The sequence below is a fragment of the Amyelois transitella genome, chromosome Z (genome assembly GCF_032362555.1).
Source record: "Amyelois transitella isolate CPQ chromosome Z, ilAmyTran1.1, whole genome shotgun sequence".
Classification (NCBI taxonomy): domain Eukaryota; kingdom Metazoa; phylum Arthropoda; class Insecta; order Lepidoptera; family Pyralidae; genus Amyelois; species Amyelois transitella.
In genome coordinates this window covers 8,688,448-8,708,808 of record NC_083535.1, presented here as the reverse complement: position 1 = coordinate 8,708,808, position 20,361 = coordinate 8,688,448, and the positions used below count along the sequence as shown (strand labels likewise).

At 34.0% G+C, this 20,361-nt stretch overlaps 1 protein-coding gene across 1 annotated transcript in view; it reads right to left on the bottom strand.

Annotated features, from left to right (window-relative positions):
* Positions 1 to 20,361, bottom strand: part of LOC106133852 (glutamate receptor 1) — a 56,485-nt gene that overhangs the window by 16,389 nt on the left and 19,735 nt on the right. The window contains exons 4-6 of the mRNA XM_013333698.2: positions 18,495 to 18,624; positions 4,219 to 4,472; positions 1,152 to 1,301 (exon numbers count right to left, since the gene is read on the bottom strand). Coding sequence (XP_013189152.2) covers positions 1,152 to 1,301; positions 4,219 to 4,472; positions 18,495 to 18,624 — 534 coding nt within the window. The remainder of the gene's footprint in view (positions 1 to 1,151; positions 1,302 to 4,218; positions 4,473 to 18,494; positions 18,625 to 20,361) is intronic.

Sequence of the window (20,361 nt, the reverse complement as noted above, 5' to 3'; positions counted from 1 at the left end):
TTTGAAAAGCAATATGACTCTAAATGTGAAAGGTAAACAATGGATTTATTTTCTTTTGTCTAAAATAATTTACATCACATGACGTTTTCATCCCTTACGAGGTAGACTCGACCAAATAACTACAAAACTCACATACCACGGTAGGCTGATGGATAGATTTGAGATCAGATGTTGTGTAGATTATTATCCTAAAAGCCTTAAAGATAAATCCTACTTTTATAAGCCCCTGTGCACGAAAAGAAGCTTCTGACCCATTTACTTAAAAAATGTTTTATTAAAGCATAATTCTTATCCAATCTTGCTTTCAGAATAACTATTGTGATAAAGTTAAGACTTACCTGTTCCATTCGATTCAGAACTTCATAAATTTTCTTAGAATATTTTATTGAACAAAGAAAGCGTCATGTTATTTTAGTATACAGAATCCTAGGAGATGCAAAGCTAACTTAACTGAAGGAAAGTGGGAAAAGCTAGTGCGTAATAAAAGCTGCAAGTTTTTGTCTTTTTAGCGGAAGACAAAGACGGGATGAGAATCGTTATCGGAGGAAATCGAGTTAACGCTCCCCTCCACACCAAAGTTCTGGCTGAATAAATCATAACAGGGAAAAATAGCGGTTTGATGCTGAAATTAAATTTGGAATACATCGGATCTTTTGGACGGGCATCAAAAGATACTTTCTGTGGTAGTATTCAATTTGCAGCATCGAGTTTTCGTCTTTGTGTTTGTTTACTATATTGCAGATACAATCGTGATTTTATTAGTACCTAAACCTTATATATTGAAAAATTGAAACTGGCTGACCAACATGTAAAGTAAAGCCTAAACCGCTAGTTCTTAAATTTAAAATTGGCAGGAATTTCAACAAATTTCTACTGATTGAAATTAAATCTCGATCTCTTAATTTCAATGTCACCTCCAAGCCAACCAGCTAAAAGCAGGCCTCAAATCTTGAAACTAGTTGCTTTAATACTACTCCGCAAGAAAAAGGAACTGATAATAAAAACTATAGCTTCACTCTAGATCACCTAGTTTATATTTCTCAATTATAGCTCGACAGTTATTAAACTATTACAATTAAATTAACAACAATCGTTAATCGATCGATTTAATTTGCGGCCACGAGGCATGGTAATGAAAGCGGAGCACTTACCGATATAGTCCCCTTGAAGCGGCCGTCTATTCGACGCAAACCGTCCGTGAAATCGCGCACGATCTTGCGCGAGTGGTCGACGATACGGAACCCTGTTATGTTGACTGCGCCATACTCTGTGACTTCGTTCTCCCAATGATCGTCCATAACCTGTTAATGAAACGAATTGAAACATATTCTTCTGGTAGAGTTTTAAATAAGACTACTGTACCCGAAATATAAGTTGACACTTCCGGGAAGCGCAGAAGGAATTCTTGTTATTCGATCACCACTTTGGAGAGGAGCCCGGGGTAAAGCCTTGACTATTGATCCTGGATGAGTCAGGTATTTATACGAATCGACTATCACCTCACGTCAACGGCAACCTTTTGAGAACATAACATGTATTGGATCGGTCATGGTTACACATCCAGTTCCCTGAGTGTGCAGGTTACCTCACGATTAATTTTTTCTCACCGTAAGAACATCGGATAGTATTAGCAGTAGCAAAACAAATCTGCAGAATTTTTGAACTTATTTAAGCGTAGGGGACTTTACCAATAGAATCAATCTAGAATTAAATTCGAGATTCATTTGACTTCATTCTCACAATGGTCGTCCATAAGCGGTGTTGATGATGCGAATTTGTATCGATTCCCTTAATCGAGTTTTGAATACGAGTCAAGTTGATTCCAGGTAAATTTAACTAGAGGCAAATTCAAGATTTGTTTAGGATTAGATGTTATAGCACCTGTGTCAATATTAATATACAAATGAGAAAGGCTGTTACATTAACTATACCTTTAACTGGCACGTGGATTGATAAATCAAATTATTTATGTTTAATATAATTAATTTCAATTTTATTCTCCAGACTTTTAATTTGAAGATTGAATCAGTAGGTATCGCGTGAAGAGGTAATATACAAAAAACACAACATTGACATTAAATTGAAAATTAAGATAGGATATTGTATCGTTCAGTTAGTGTCTGATAACACAAGTTTCGAAGTTACTTAGAGGTTAGCTCAATCTGTGTAACTTAACGCATATTAATTTATTTTATCAACAGTTTTATGTAGTGTGGTTGATGGATAGTAAGTGATTGTTTTTATTGTTCAATAATTTTTTTTAATCCGTTTTGTTTTAAGAGTCAATTTGTAGAGTGGACAGCTGCGATTGACATTAAGTGAAATGGAAATCCAATATTTCCTGAAATTTCTTTATTGGAATACCTATATGTCGAATATTACTCTAACAGTTTTATATATATTATATAGGCTTATAAACTTGAAATTCTTCTTTTAGGCGATGGGCTTGCAACCCGTCACTATTAGAATGCCAATTCTATCTTAAAGCCAAATAGCTGAACGTGGCCTATCAGTCTTTACAAAACTGTTAGCTCTGTCTACCCCGCAAGGGATATAGACGTGACCATATGTATGTACAGTTTTATATCGGATGCAAAACACTGACACATCAATTGATATACATACATACATACATAAAATCACGCCTCTTTCCCGGAGGGGTAGGCAGAGACTACCTCTTTCCACTTGCCACGATCTCTGCATACAATTGATATTTAGGAAAATAATATTGGTAGTGTGAAAGGAGGAAATTTAGAAATATCTTACATATTTATTCATTGGATTTAATTACATTTTCGGACAAAGGAGTTGTCATAACGAGGCTGATTATCAGTTTAAGTATTATTATTAATAAATGATTTAAAAATTTCAAACATATAGGCACAATCATTTTCATATCAGTCAACAAATAAATATTCACACCATTAATAACATATTTTGCCAATAAAAAAGATAATGTTCGCATATTTATTTGGGTACCAATATTATGGTAGTATTAAGTTACTTGTGGGAATCTGGTTTACTATTTTTACTTTATTGTTATTTTCATTCAAAGGCAATCAATTGGTTTCGAAACTATTACGGGTCGCGACCATACTACTAGAAATGAATAGTCCCTTTTTTATTTTGATTTCTATGATCCAGACAAAACGGGCAAGAACAGATTCTAGATTAGCCTTTCAAAATAAGGAAAAAATGTCGATGGAATAAAATTTTACAAAAGCAGTTGTTATATGGAATTCAATATTGTATTTGGCATTTTATGTCCAAGGTTATTTTAAAATTTTTGATTGGAAAATAAATATTAATATACGAAGGAAAAACAACCTTCATCAGAATTGTGTGAAAATAAAAAACGAAATATGCCGAAATATTTTTACAATTCCTTCATAGCTGCATAAAATAAATCGTAATCGAAGCTGCCCAATGCGGCATTTTCAGCATATTGAATTAAATTTGGTTATTTTTAATAAATAAAACGAATAAATGTTATGTGTACTGTGTGGTTTCCGGCACCAATAGAAAAAAGAATAGGACCACCCTGTATCTTTTCCATGGATGTCGTAAAAGGCGACTTAGGGAAAATCTTATAAACTTGAGATTCTTCTAGCCACCATTGAATCTCAATTCCATCATTTAGTCATGCGAATGTGGTCTTTTAGTCTTCTCAACACTGTTGGTTCTGTCTACTACGCAAAGGATATAGACGTGACTATATGTATGTATGTAAATGTTATGAATGCTGGCAATGACTGTTAGCGTGGAATTGGTAATAATTCATTGCTTTTACCTTTCGTCAACGATTCGATTAGCTTAATTAAGAATAGTATCTGTGCGAAGTCTACTTTGGTGGCGAACGACTAGTGTTCTTATTTAGTACAAGCCTTACTTATTTACTTAGTACTTATGTCTTAATTTTGTAAATAGTAGTTTTATGGTTTAATGTAACTGGCACAAATGATAGTGTCATTTTAAAAATAAATTATTAAGTTATTGACAAAGTGTGTGGCACGCTATGGTAATTAATACGCTGTAATTAAAAAGAATACCAAGTCTGTCTATGGTGACGCCGACTTCGCGCCACATTTAAATTTCGAACGCGTCGTCTCGAGCCCGCGCTCATTGAATCTAGCGCCACCTTTTATTACCGTACTAGATATAGTTTGTTATAAACTGTCACATGTGTTTTTCACTTCAAGAGGGACAGAAAATACTTACCAGTCCACTAAGCATGTAATGATAAGTTCGTCTCCCCAACTGCACCTTCCTCACGTGGCTCAGTAGGATATTCTTCGCGTTCTTCGTATTACAATCCAAGACAATACGCTTGTTTCCCCAGCGATCGTGCTGTTCTAAGGCCAGTAAGAATTCTATAGCGTCTGAGGCATTGTTGATCCTCTTCACCATGATGATTCGGAAGGCTGTGCGACCTGGCTGCATTGACTGGTACAGCTGCTGGAGACGGAGTAGACCTGAGTGAGAAATAATTATTTTTATAGTGTTAGGTCAACCATGGAAGAAAGGAAATTTAATTTAACTTATATATCTTTATATTGAATATATACAGAACTATTCCGTTACCGACAGACTCATAGACATTTTATACATCGCACAAGCCAAACCACGCAATTCAAATATATGAATTTGGTATAAAGGTTTTATGTGGTCTAGGGTTATAGTAAAACCCTCAATGCATGCCGCTGGAACTTTTGGAAATCCTGTGCTTATCAAAAATTCCCAGAAAATATTTAAAAGCTTATGTTCTTTCTAAGAGTCAACTCTATCTCTTCACCAAATTTCTTCAAAATCGGTTTAGTTGTTTCGACGTGAGGGCGTAATTGACTGATAGTTAGTGTAACTTTCGCATTTATAAATTAGTACGGAATAGAAGGAATTAAGTAGGGATTACTTGATTGATGACTTGAACTTAGAATTTATATAAATTATGTGAGTCAGTTCAAATACTATTAATGAAATTATATTTAGGGTTAAGGGTTTTACTATCCAAGGTTAGGCCAACCCTAAGGGTTGTAATTTTAAACTTTTAAAGTAGCCCAGAATTTTGTTTTTAACGGCCTATATTAATAGCAGATCATACAACCGATATTTAAATAACTTTTTAACAATTATTGTTACATATTTCTCGTGGAAATTTAAACCTACGGAGCTCTTGGTATGTATGTAAAACCAATTCTGGTTTTTACTTTTCACAACTACGAAACTTACGTAAAAATATAAAGTAACATTGGCTTTCAAAAAACATTTTTTCCAGCTTCAGTTCCCCTAAACCAATTTGAGTTCACACGAATTTTTATCAAATTAAACGCCCCATATAAAACATGTGAATCGAAAAGGGAACAAAGACAAAGGGAAAAATATACCCTGTTCGTGTGGCAAAGGTGCATTATATTGTTATCTTAGAAAATACAAAAGATTTAGAAATGAATAGATGGAACATATGGAAAAATCCTTTCTTTATGGATGATCGTAATACCTATGGTTAATAAGGCTGATTTGTACAAGTGTGTAAAAACGTAGCGTTCATATTAAAGTAGATTGGTTATGGTATAAACCTCCAAACGACGTACAAACTGTCGGGAAATCCTAAACCTTTTTCAATTGCAACAGTTTAATTTCTAATACTAATAAAACTCTACATCCAACAACAGACTAGACTTTAGTAAAAATTGAGCAATTTAACAATGTAAATGGGGACGAAACGGACGCACGAGGCTCGCCGGGCAGTACGTGCGTCGGTTACCAACGAGAAACGATCGCAAGATTTATTCGTTGTTGATATTTCGTATCATAACAATTTCGGGACACGTGAACAACTTGTGAGGAGAGATTAATCATAAGGGAAGAGATTGTGGTTAGTTTGATAATAACTAGGCATATAGGCGACAACTTGCGTTGTGGTTATACGAGTAGGTAATGTGTTAAATTATGATCATTAATTATAACAAAATGTCTGTGCGTTATTACAAGATGTAGTTTGAGTGTAAAAACGGAATGTATAAAATTATTAATGAAGTCCATCATAAAATTAAAAAGGAAACAGTTATACAAGTTTACAGGATCATCGATACGGTGTTAATATAATAATACTTTATCATGTTAAATTCGCTCTCTCAGTATCAAACGCACGTGAAGTTTGACATACCAAACTCTTACTTAGGGCCTAACCTCCGAATTGATATAGATCGTTGTTAAACTCTAACAAACGGATATCCAAAACAGTTTCCCTGTTAGAGATAAATGTGCGGACGGAATGTGGTGAAAGTTTCCCCGCGTCCGGAGTGCGGGCGTGTGGCGGCGGAAGGCTGTGACCCTTGAGGTTTTCTACTGTCGGCGGTAGACTAATGGCTTGTGACGTCAGCTGCGCTCTTATAAAGTTGTCGATGCGAGTTTTGAAGTCTCTCTACTCATTAGCAAGAGAGTAAAGTAGATGAATTTGATGCGATGAGAGTTCAATTACGTTCCGAATTAAAATTGTAAATGGATTCTAGCAGAAATTATATTTTCTCCTAAAATAAAACTCCGCATTAAGTACGCCTATTGTGGAGCTATATTTTATATTTGTATTTTGTACAATGAAGTTTAAATAAATAAATAAAAGTCTGTGCTTTCCACAATAGAATTAACTTTTGGACCGTTTTATACCTAAAATTGACTCATTAAATTTGTGATTGTCACGTCACGTACACTGAGTTACACAGTTGACTGAATGTTAATGGCTGGAAATTCATTACATAAAAGAAAAATGTCCGTAAAATTAAATTTAGAAATATTTGTAGTAAAATTTTACTGTTATAAAATATAAGGACTTATTATAATAAAAGATATACATATATAACTTGAGTTAGTTACCGAAAGAGATTAAAAGTATATTACGGAACTGAAAACATAATACTCCGCAAATATTTTGTGGCTTCAAATTTCCTTGTTCAAAGAGCATTAAATAATATAGCCCGCTTAAAACTAAAGTAAGACTATAATTGTCGCTCGTGGAAAGCGAAGAATTAAAGCCTTTTGATTGTCTAGCTGACAGTGCAGCGGTTTTGTTAACCTTTAGCTGAATTGTTTCAAAAGCTCCGCTGAAATACGACGATTATGAGCGATGTTAGTTCACAGTTTCAACCGGAGCCTAGTGTACTTACTGAAATTGGGCATAACTTGATCGGCGCTTTATTAACGGCAAATGAAAGAATCTTAGTTATAAAGTTTACTTCTTGCTCTGCCCATGCTATTATGTTTAGGAACTGTAATATAATAATCTTAAATAAAAACACGGTTTCGCTACAGTTAAACGTTATTTTTTTTTTGTGGGAATCTTATCTTAATTGATAGTTGATAGTTTCGGCTATAAGTTTTATGTTAGTTAGTCGCTTACACAGTACTCATTAACGCATAAGCATTACAACTTTCAAATAAGATACTTATCAGATGCCTTTGACCTGAAAGTATAATGTACACAAAGGTAGTAATTGAATACATACTATTTAGCCCAAACTGTGAGCTATTGTGTGAATAAAACAATTCGAAACTGTGAAGAAATTACATCTTGTTTACATGATTCATGATGACCTAATCCGTTTCTCTCAAATATAATATTTTTACAGAAATTTAATAATTCACGGGGCGCCAACAATTTGCGGTACAGTTCGCTCAGTAACGACGTCGTTACAAGCGCCGATCACAATAATGCCACGGCTATTATACCGACTCGAACTTTTACAGTTTTCACCATTTTACTTGCCGGAAATATTAAGTGCCAACCTGTAACTTTGTGGAATATTAATGTGATAGCTTTGAGATTTTAAATTAATCCGGATTCTTGCATGATATTAAGCTGTGGTCAACTAAACGCGAGTTTGTTTTTATTTATGAGCCATTATATATAGCGCGGGGCTTCGCTCACGTGGGAACTAAAAAAAATTCAAAGTTGCCAAAAGTCTTTTTCTCTTGCTTCTATACCTTCATTTGCAACTTCAGCTGTTTTGGGATAAAGGCACTAAAGTCTTTTATCATGAGATTCGGCTAAGCACTAATTTAAGAAGATATCGTCCGCCTTTGGCCTTTATCTTGAGAAGTGGGAAAGTCAGGTTATAAGATTAGATGTGGTTAAGGATATCAGACTATAGTCTTTCTAATCTGAGGAAAGCATGATAAAATTGGCGCTTGGTCCTGACCAGGTATGACCTTTGAACATCAGTTTATCAAGAACTCAGCAAAACGCGCATTTCCTAAGGTTAAAGAAGCTACTGTATAGACATTACTTGTACTATGAATGTTTCCCGTATCGACCCTCTAAATTTGTCCGTGGTTTTGTCACCGCCATTTCTGCGACAATTTCCCGAGATGGGTTATTTTTTGTTCGTTTCCTCTCCTTTAACCCTATATTCCAATATCCTTGCTTATAGGTTACAAATTGGATTAGAAAGACGAGGCCTGGTGTCTTACTGAAATTGATTTTACGAGAAACATTTTATCTTGACATACTAGGAAACACAATTTGTTACTGTATTGCTTTCTGCAAATGCGTTGATATTGAATTCTGTATTTTGAGTCACTACTCCAGAGTGTAATAGGTTATTTATTGCACAATGCTATGGTGTATTTTTAAAATAATATGAGTAGTATGCTTATCTTACGGTGAAAAATATGAATACATATAATCACGTCTATATCCCTTGCGGGGTAGACAAAGCCAACAGTCTTGACAGGATTGTAGGGTCACGTTCAGCTGTATGTCTTTATGATGGCATAGAGATTCAGATAATAGGGAGCTATAGAAATCTAAAGTATAGACTTGAGATTTCTCTACTTACTGACTTATAAAATCCTAGTCTACCCCATAGTCGCCTTTTACGACATCCATGGGAAGGAGATGGAGTAGTTCTTTAGCTTTTTTTTTTCATTTTAAACTTATATTGTTACTAGACAGAGCTAACAATCTATACAAGGTGTTTTGTAATACCAAAATGCATCTGGTCAAACACAGAAACTGTATAAGCGTCATAACCAATGAACTAACTTTATCTTTAATTTTAATATGAAAGTATGGATTGATGTCAAAGTAATTCAATTGGTTCACTTCTTGATTCAGTTATAAAGACATCAAAAGGCACAGGAATGGCTCCTTAGAATGCGCTCCCAGTTTCGAACAAGCTCGCCGAAGTCATCGCGAGTTGGAGACCTTCCAATTATAAATTGAGACTGCTACTACAATAAAATAGATTATTTTATAAGATATTTAATTTTTAACTTCATTATTATTCATAAAATAAAAAATATATAAAAAAAGCTTCAAATATCATTTGATTACTAAGCAGATGTTATTTTTGCATAAAAAAGTTGCAGAAGAATACGGCCAAAACGATATTCCATTCAATGTCCAGGGCACATTGCCCTCCACCAATATATTTATTTTCGGTGTTGAGTAGGTACTCACATAATATTTTTATATACATACATAAAAAAATTCTGTAAGTTTTGTGTTATCCATGTCCTCCCTAATCTATGTATAAACACAAAAGATTTTTGTTTCTTTTTATGTTTGTAACGAATAAACTCCAAAACTACTGAAATGATTTTTACGCAACAATGTAGAATAGACCTTTTATAGAATTTTCCACGTGGGCATATTCAGATGAATAATATACTATAATATTCATCTGAAGTTTTACAACGTCCAAACGGATGTAGGTACAACGAACCAATTGTCGTTTATATTCGGGCATTTGTTTATTAACGCCACGCACTGTTTACACAAAGGTTTCGTATTGAAAATGAACGCAGGAATAATGTCATTGTATTTGTTGATTACAAAATAGCAAGAGTACAAGTGAACACCACAAATCGAGTAACACAATTCACATCAACAGCGACTTAGAGAATACTTTGAACTCATTTCTTAGAATCCAATTGGAAAGAACTGTAAACTGGCACGGAAGTGGTCCCAACTATTTTCTATGTGACTCGACCGAGTCGCCATTTTATTTCTCTTGTTCATTTACCGGATTTTTGATTCTCGACACAAAAGATGGGCGTTTGTTTCTTAGCTTTCCTCTCAAGTTTTACTTGCGGATATTCGAAAACTTTATCGGATTTTTTTTAAACGATCACAATGCTGTTATATGATATTGTAATGAAATCTAGTCAATCTCCTGCGGCCAGATATGTTTTATCTAAGACCCGTAGAATAAAAGATGTCAAGGGAAAAAAAAACATAAATTATGCCGACTGTCGACGAAATCCATTACTTTTTTCGTCAGATCTATCTTAATTAAAGTTTTTGAACGTAAATATTTAGACTCAATTATGGTTGTTTTGACTCAGATCTCTAATTAAAAAAGTTGATGTACTCCCTTCATTTTATAAATTGTCCGATAAAGTTAATTATATTGATTTTATAATTACTTTTCTTGTCAAAGAGTCTCATTATCTATGTTTTTATTTTCTGCTTGATTTTTTCTTTCTTAGTCAGTATTAGTGGACTAAGTTAAGCCTTAAATTTAATATAAATGATCATTTAGAATAATATAATGTTAAATTTGAAAATCGTCCAAGAAATTTTTTTGTGTGAAAGTCATTTGCGATGAAAAAAAATGAAAATACGATATGTTATTCACCGAAAAATATTCCTCTACAAATATCTTGTGAGTGAATTTGGTATAAAGTATAAGTACCTATTTATAGTACCGTGTATTACATAGTAAACTGATATTGGCCGTCGGCTCAGCATTTTATGTGTGTTCCGGTTGCAACCTGATATTTTGATAGAAAAGCAGTACAAAGCTTTCTGGTTGAAGGATCATAGGATTCGGTTAGCAGCGAAAGGTTTCCTTCCTTCAATAGTTCTCAGTTATATTTCTCGATTTTCCATAGGGGTTACCATACATAGCCTAAACTTATAATTTAACTACTTCCAGAGATACCTACATTAATGAATAAGATTAAGTTTCAAATAAGTAAACGTTCATAGTTTTATAGGTCTGGTAATTAGTCCCTTTCATTGTTAGCATTTCATTAACATACATACATATAATCACGCCTCTTTCCCGGAGGGGTAGGCAGAGACTACATCTTTCCACTTGCCACGATCTCTGCGTACTTCCTTCGCTTCATCCACATTCATAACTCTTTCATACAAGCTCGGCGGTTTCGGGAACTCTTGACCTGACCCTTTGCCAGGACGACCTTAATTTGATCAAAATACGAGTACGTTCGTGGCCTTTCCATTCCGACCTTTCCCCCCACACTCTCCTTGTATATCTGCTTAGTCAACTTGCATTATGTCAACATCCTCTCCACATGACCAAACCATCTAAACATACCCTTTTCTATTCCTGTAACTACATCTTCTTTCACACCGATCATACTCCTTAACGCTCTCATTTCCACTGCATTTACGAGTATTCTGCTTTCGTGCTTCTTTTGCCATACCCAACTTTCACTCCCATACATTAATGTCGGGACCAACACTCCCTTATGCATTGGACAGTTTCTGACTGCTCATAAAGGTTTTATTAACATTAATTAACATTTTAAGTAAATTTTATGTTTACTTAGATTGTTAAAATATATAGGCTGAATATTTCACTACTTTAAGGATGGCGTAATTGTCTACTTTTTTTTAATATTGACCATCTTCATTAATTTTATTATTGTTTACGAAATTAAATTTATCATTTTATTAAATAGGTATAAATCAATCGAACGCATTTGGGCAATTTAAGTACAAAACAATGAACGCGCAGAAAGTCAGACAAAATATTTACATAGGTACGTTTCTCGTGTTATTTATGGGTACGTTTTTAAAACGTAATATAAAAAACAAACTGTCGTTCCTGTGGCACTTGCGATAAACCAATATTATTTTGTAGATGGCGATAATTCGTCACCGGGTTAAAGCTAGTAGATAAATGAAAACTTCAGCAGAATGACTGGTCATAGAAGTTTTATCTCTGTGTTGTAATTATTTTATGAATTGGGACTTGGAAACTGAAAGCAAATAACGTCCTCTCAAAGGCTATGACTCATGAAATTAATTACGATTCGGGTGACAACGACGACGATCGATAAGTTTGGAAGGGAAACGCTTATTGTCTGATACTGGATTACAATACTGTGTACCTTGAAGATTTCGCAGCTATATTAAGATGAAATGTTCAAATGAATTATACAGAGCTGCGGGAAATAGGAGCATTGTGTTGGGTAAATTACGCAAATCGTGGTTTATAAGAGACAGAGACTTAGTTTTGTAATTCTTATATAAATTTTTCCACATTTTACGTGGAATTACAACATTATGTATTTTAAATTTGTTTTATTGCAATATCAGCTTGCATATTTCCTAAAAGAAAAAGAAAGAAAGGGAAAGAGACGTGATTTTATGTATGTATGTATGTATATTTCCTAATTATAGTCACTCTATGTTCGCTTACGACAAGAGTGGAATAAAGAAATGAAGATTGAATTCAACAAATTTTACGGCTTGTCTGCAATCGAGTGGTTATCTGTCAGTCAATCACGATTAACAATTTACAATCACTTATGGTATGTGATGAAATTGGAGTTTCGCAAATGGACTGCCTACAGCTGCGGTGTATGCTTGTCAATATCAGTACACTATAACACGTTCATTTGATCATTTATTTTGTACACTCAATTGCTTTTTGTACGCTCAAATGGATACGGTAATGCTTGTTTTTTTAAGGAGTAAAGATCAGGGCAGTATACTTTTAGCTGCCTGAATGTGCAGGTATTTTTTATAAGGTTTAAACTTATACATATAACCAACCAACCAACCAACCGACTAAAAGGTTGGTACCAACTAAAAGTAGCCAAATAGCCGCAGTGCGTAGATTGACAGCTGCTCGATACCGCTATGAAACATTATACTCACAGTGAGGTACGGGGTTATATTATAAAAATACTTTTTCTGCGGCCTAACTCAAGACAAAATATGAAAGGTATTTTCCCCTTCCTAAGTACATCATAAATGAAACCTTTGTGAATTAATTACATTTCCAGGTCAAAGGATACGGGCTAATTTTTCTTTTTGTCAAAGACATCACAGTGATATATTTTGGTATACCTACATTTTTTATCTCTATTAATATGCTAAAAGGCAATGTTTTTTGGTATTTCGTTATAAGTTTATGATTTAATTCATCCACTTGTTTTATGATTTTACTCTGAAGAATAAATAATTCTGAATAAAACCATGACTGACATTGTTAACAAGAAGTCAAAAGCAAAAAGACGTAAGTGTCATTTTGCATGAAAAAGCATCTCATAAAAACAAAGAAACAGTCAAAATGAAAAGGCTTAAGCTACTCATAGTTAAGACCACAAGACTTGCTTCTTATTTATTCGGGGATACGTTACAAACCACTCGAGTCCGGGTTTCCGAGCGAATTTACTGCACTGCATAAATATCAATTTCCCTGTTATTCGCCATAAATTCACATTTTGATATTGCGGCCCCGAGTGGGACTCATATTCTTTTTACCTCAAATGATTGCGAAGTGGCTGGTACTCGGATATAAAACATAATTGTGTGTAAATGTAATTTGATTTCAAAACAAATTATTTTCCTTTTGTTATATATATATTTTTTTTGCTTTGAAAGGTACTTTAGCTTTTTGTGTTTACATTTTACATAATGATATACCTACATACATATAATAACGTCTTTATCCCTTACCGGGTAGATAGAGCCAACATTCACGAAGATACTGAAAGGCCACGTTTAGTTCTCTCTCGAGTATTTATCATCATCTTAAATGAAGCCAGGTATCATCCTCACCTTTCTGGAGAGGAGCCCAGGGTCCGGCTACAACTACGATCCCGGATTAGATAAGTCAGTTAATTACACGAATCGACTCCCGTCTAACTTCTGCAGGAGAATAACTACTCATGGCTTTTAGTGTTTCGGCTTGAACCGCCACCAAGGGAAGATCTTTCGCCAGGCAGGCTAAATGTTTTGCTTGGAAACCGCGGCTCCAACGAACCGCGATTTTGTGTAATAGCTAAATGCATTGGACCCAAATTTGAAGTTTAAGTTCTGAGTAAAATTCTGTATCGTTATCCAGTAGGTATAACTAAAAATAATTAACAAGTATCGATGTGAGGGGGTTTAAAACGAATTTGTTTTGTAACCGTACAAATTTTTAAAGCTTACAAAGCACATTACATACCACATTACATAATACAATAATATTTATGTCGTCAAAATAACATATTGTTAAGACGTGTTGGATAGTTAAAAGTAAGAGGTAATATTGCTCAATTTTGTTAAAAATTATTCTATCTTACTTATAAGAAGGAAAAATAAACGGTATATACGGACATGACAAAACTAGGTTCTGTTTGCTAGGTTTGAAATCAAATTGCTTTCATAAATAAGATTGAAATGTGAATGAACTAAAGAAGTTGCACTCCGGAAAAAAGGCGTGATCATGATATATGTGTACAAACAATTTGTACGACACAAACCCTAAAGTGTGTGAACAGCTCTATAAGCGTAAGTCACGTCCCGAGCAGATGTTAACCGCAATAAAACTTAGATATAATCAAAACTATAACTTATTCGAAAATATTACAGCTAAGGCTGGTTTCAGAGCGATGCCGACGATGTACACGCGCGATCGAGTATCGCGTTTCATTAAGGAAAGGGCCATTATACTAGTGTTATTGTAAGAGGTCGCATGAGGCGCTGTGGTTCTGAAAACAGCCTTAGACCACATTCTGCCTGCAAGTAATGTCGGACAACCTTTTTGACAGAAGCTTGCCAGTGAGAATAGAAACTATTCTTTTGTCATTGTACGGGGTTGACACATGCAAGCTCTCAGAAGTTTTCTTGCAAGTGGAAACGCGGCCTTACTGTAGTGGACACCCTCGCGTCTAGCACTGGTGGCCCTACTGGCAAAATGGCTGGCTGAAAATAAATTGAATCTAGATTATGATCTACCGATCGAATGTTGATTTTTATCAACAACCTTTGAATATAATGTTGGGAATTATTTAGAATCGTACGGTAGAAGGTACAGTTGGGAATCTTGATATCTTAAAGATAGGTATAGTAGAGTTAGTTTTTTTTATAATTTACATATATATTTACAAAAGTTTTCCGAAAATGCGTTTAGGGAAATTTCCAAACGCTCTCCTTAGTGGAACAATCACTTTTCTGAAAACCACATCAAAATCGGTTTAGCGAAACATATATACATACAAGCACACATACATACAGGTCAAACTAAGAACCACCTTATTTGTGAAGGCAGTTAAAAATAAGGAACAGAAACAAAAACTCAATAGTACACCCCTTTCATTGTTATACGAATAGCTATAGAAGTAGTCATAATATGCAGCGCAGAGGTGGTCTTGCAATCTGCACGTAGAACTTTATGGCGGGAGGAAAACGCTGCGAGATAAAAGGAACAAGTACAGAATTATTACAACATCCAGGAATATTTACTGGCGCCCCGCCCAGGGTTTGCCAATAAACATTATGAAAAAAGTTGGGTTATTCACGTTTCATTGCCATCAAGTGATTTTCTCGCTAAAGCCGTAACTTTGATGGAAATAACATAAACGTGAATTAAAGCAATTCTTGTAGCATAGAAATCTAAGTATGTATAGATGATACATACATACATATCATCTCGTCTATATCCCTTGCGGGGTAAACAGAGCCAACAGTCTTGAAAAGACTGATAGGCCACGTTCAGCTATTTGGCTTTAAGATAGAATTGGGATTCAAATAGTGACAGGTTGCTAGCCCATCGCCTAAAAGAAGAATCCCAAGTTTATAAGCCTACCCCTTAGTCGCCTTTTACGACATCCATGGGAGAGAGATGGAGAGGTCCCCTATTCTTTTTTCTATTGGTGCCGGGAACCACACGATCTAGATGATATAAGAAACTTATGCTGATTAGAAAAATGTATACACAATATTTGTCTGAATCGCCCTAGTTATGTATATACAGTGGATACTTCTCTAAAAGACGAACATTGAAATTAATAAAATCACGCCTTTCCTGTAGGGACAGACAGTGACTAAAACTTTTCATTTGTCACGATACTTGCAACCTGTATCCCTACTTCTTTCGTTTTGTCTTCGCCTCATTCATAGCTTTATTCTTTCATTTTTTTATTTGATCTCCTCGAAAAGCTAGTAGTAGTACTAGCTTTTACCCGCAGCTTCGTCCGCGTGAGTTTGCCGCCATCCACAATAAGCGATGAATTTTAAGCTATCTACAAAAAGTTACGGAATAAAGACCACCTATAAACAGAAAAGAATTAAACACTACCTACAAAAGATGACGAAAAAAATACAGAATTTTTAGAAAATTCCACGGGAACAATATTTTTTAACCGGATGAGAGCGGTTCCCTATGTCCTTCTTCCGACTCTTAATTATACATACATACAATTCCTTGCCAGACAAACAAAACCAATAGTCTTGAAAAGACTGATAGGCCATGTTCAGCTGTTTGGCTTAATAAAAGAATTGAGATTCAAATAGTGGCAGGTTGCTAGGCCATCGCCTAAAAGAAGAATACCAAGTTTATAAGCCTATCCTTGGGCACGAGATGGAGTGATCCTATTCTTTCTTTTTTTAGTTCATTATTATTGGATACTATATATCGCTTAATAATTGTCGTATGGTTTAACAACATTGGTTGACGTCAAATAAATTACTTAAAAACTAAGTTTACTGCCGCTTCCAAGGCGTCAGTGCAGCCAGCGTTTTTTTATTGGAGCCAGGAACCACACAGCACTTAATTATATATACGTGATATTTCAAAACGATTGATTCAGTAAATAATCCGTGAAAAGGTAACAAACAAATAAACTTACTTTTGCTTCTATGATATTAGTTATGATAGTTGGGATTTGGATAAAACTGAATACGTTTTGAAATCCGCACGTAAAACTTTTATCATAGAAAATGCTGTCGATATTTCAACAACGATTTGTCCTCCCACTCTTGGTTTAAGCTGTATAGTATATAAGATTTAAATTCCATAAGGTAGTCCTAATGTATGTTATCTAAATAAGAAACATTGCAGGTATAAATAATGTAAGCATTAAGTCCGCCTATTGTGCTGTATTTGTATTTTGTACAATGAACTTTAAATAAATAAATAAAAATAGCATCAAAGAAATGATGTTATCTTATGGGAAATTCAATCCCACTCACATGGCAGAAACTTGCTATTAAAGGACGGTTTGCTTTGTGCTGGAAAGATATTTAAAGAGAAGCTCCACTATTTTTATTTCCGAAGATTTAGTTTTATGAAAGGAAAATTTTATATACACCTTTGTTACCGGAAACATATATATTTTTTACTTGCGCTCAGAAAAAATGAGTTGTTATTTAAACTTCAGAATGTTGTGTTTGTCTTCTTTAATCAATTTTTTTTATTGTTTAGTCATTCTTAAAAAGCGAATGTTTAAATTCGAGAAAATTTAAGGAAAATGAAAGAAAATTTTTAAAAAACCTTTTTTGAACATTATTTGAGTGAATAAATCTCAAGTTAAAAATGGGTGGAACGAATTCATAACTTGTAGAAGGCCGACTCGAATGAGGTGTTCAGCTCCGGTACCATAAAATATTATTTATAACCGTTCTAAAATGTAAAGAGGTTGGTATAAAGTAGCTGGGTAGGCAACATTAAGGAGTACATAATACCCACGTATATGTTTAAGATGTTGTTGTTATATTGCGTTTTATTATTCTCTTTACATGATCTTAGTATGTTTCCGTTTGCATCACATAACAAACATTTTTTATTTTTTCTGTATCCGATCTCAAATTGACATCTCATTGCACCAGAGTTTACTTATCTTTTCTTTTTTTTGTAATTTAAACTATGTAAATACGTACGTAACTATGGAAATACTCTACCAGAAATAATATTTGTCATCAAACTTTACATTTTTCCATATTAATATATTAACCAAACTGTTAGATTATGTCACTTTATCTTTTTATTAGGTTCGCAACGGTGAAACTCTTTAACTATAATTTTACCATTATTTCTGTAAATCCGACTTCAGCAAAATTTTATTAGTGGTTTCGGCCATGTGTTGATTGATATGCCAGTCACATTTCAGTGATACAGCTAACTATTATAGTGGTCTATAGTGAGCCGATATTCGCTCCATATATCCATCCATGCTCTTCACTAGAAATTCGTTGTTGATTTAACTGCACGTGGATCACTGTGGAAGTTGCTAATAAGGACTGAAACGTAATAAACGACCGATAAAAGAAATATGAGCTCTCTTAAAGTTAATCATCTTCTGGTCTGGTAGCAAAGAAAAAGCATTGCCAATGTGCTGTCAGTATATTAACGCATAACACAAAAGCTATCATATTTATGAGATGCTCTTCACAGTTTTAGTTTGAGTGCTCTTACTTTTTAAACTAAAATAACTTTCGTTTATAATATATAGTTAAATTAATATTTGCTTACCATCGTGGGAGTCATACATGTAAATGATTTCTTTCCATCCGTAATAGACTATTGTGTCTACGATGGCCCGGTGGTAGTCCGGTCTCATGCTCACAGCGTGGTCGATAAGGCCCGAGGAAGGTGGAATTACCTGTTAAAGAAACACATGTATAAGCTTTATTGAAATACTTACTCGGAACAAAAATGTGATGACCACGTATCTTTGAAGTGCTCAGGATATCTTCCGCGATAATTTTCAGGAAATAATATTTTTTTAATTACATATGTAATGACCTGCAGAAGTTTTTTTCAAACTTAGTCCGGTGGTTTAACGGTCAAAGCAAATTAATTTTCGCATTAATAATATTAAAAATAATAATGTTAAGTATAAATTGAGTAAAACAACATGAATTATATTAAGAAAACTTCATGAATTTGCAACGACTGTCAAAATTTTATTACGTCGGAATATTTGGAAGTAAGTATAATTTACTCACAATCCTCGTTATTATCTGTTGTTAGTAAATTATTTACGCAGCTAACTATTATACTATTGACAGAGATGCTGCGTAACTGCTATCTAATCTTAACAAATTGTTTTCGTTGGTAGTAAAGCAGAAATTGAATCAGAGTAATGACTGTCAGCAAAATCTGACAACTCTCGACTTAGCAACACTCAAAATAGAGATTCTGCAGAAAAATAAATATCATCTAATTTTCTTTTAAATTTCAACCAGAAATTAATGTTTATTATTGAAAGTGACGCCTTTACTGACTATCCTGCTATGTGCTCCTAGTTGCATCCTCCGCCACTATCCAACTTGTAGGTACAAGGTATAAAATTGTGCGACAAAATTTTGACTTTAGTGTTGTTTTGTTAAAAATAAATTATTACCATAAAATATTTTGTAGACATTTGATGCATCTTATACAAAATCACGCACATTATCACATCACATTTCTCGGGGGGGCAGGTAGAGGCTACAGAAGATGAAGCCTAATCGTATACGATATATAGTACGCATATGTAGTATTACGAGCAATATTATTTTTAATCTCATCTTTTACTAACCGCTTATACTAAATGCAAATTTCTCGAAAGTTTGAGACTTTATCAATACACAAGTGGAAGGAAAAAAAGAGGAAAATCATGAATAAATGTATATATGAACTAAGACAACATAAAAGGGATTTACTTCTTTACTATATTTATTTTGTACCCTCGTATAGTGAGTTCATTTGTATTCATCTAAGCGGCAACCCGGGCTGTCCGTTTTTAGTGAAAGTAATTGAAAAAATCCTCCCTGCCGCCTGAATTTAACGAAATGTTCACAGAATACTCATAAATATAAAATGAATGAAACTATAATCTGTCTGTATAAATCATACCAAAAAATATGTAACAAAAACAGGGAAGCCTTTTATTCAGTAAAATATGGCAACCTTTATAGCGTAGTGTAAAAAACGCAACTGCGCCAATCAGGGTCTTGGATTCGATTCGTATTTAATAATTTGTATTTATATGCGACTGACTTATGTATATATTAAACGAAACCAACAGTAATAAAACTATTATGGCTAAATGTTATTATTATTCCAATATTGCGAAAACAAAAATAAATATAAATTTGATATTAAACACTTTTTCTCTCTTACAAATTAAGGCTAAATAAATCAATAAATAACTGTCATAAAAATTACTTGAAAATTTTATTACGCGACAATATTATGTACCTATTGGATATCCGATACTGCTTGTATTGGATATCCAATAGGTACATAATATTTTCAGTAAATTTAGCACAGAAAATAAAATAAAACTAGATCCTTCCTTTCTAAAACATAAAAGTACAAGAAAAGTATCTGTACAAGAATGTATTTAATTATC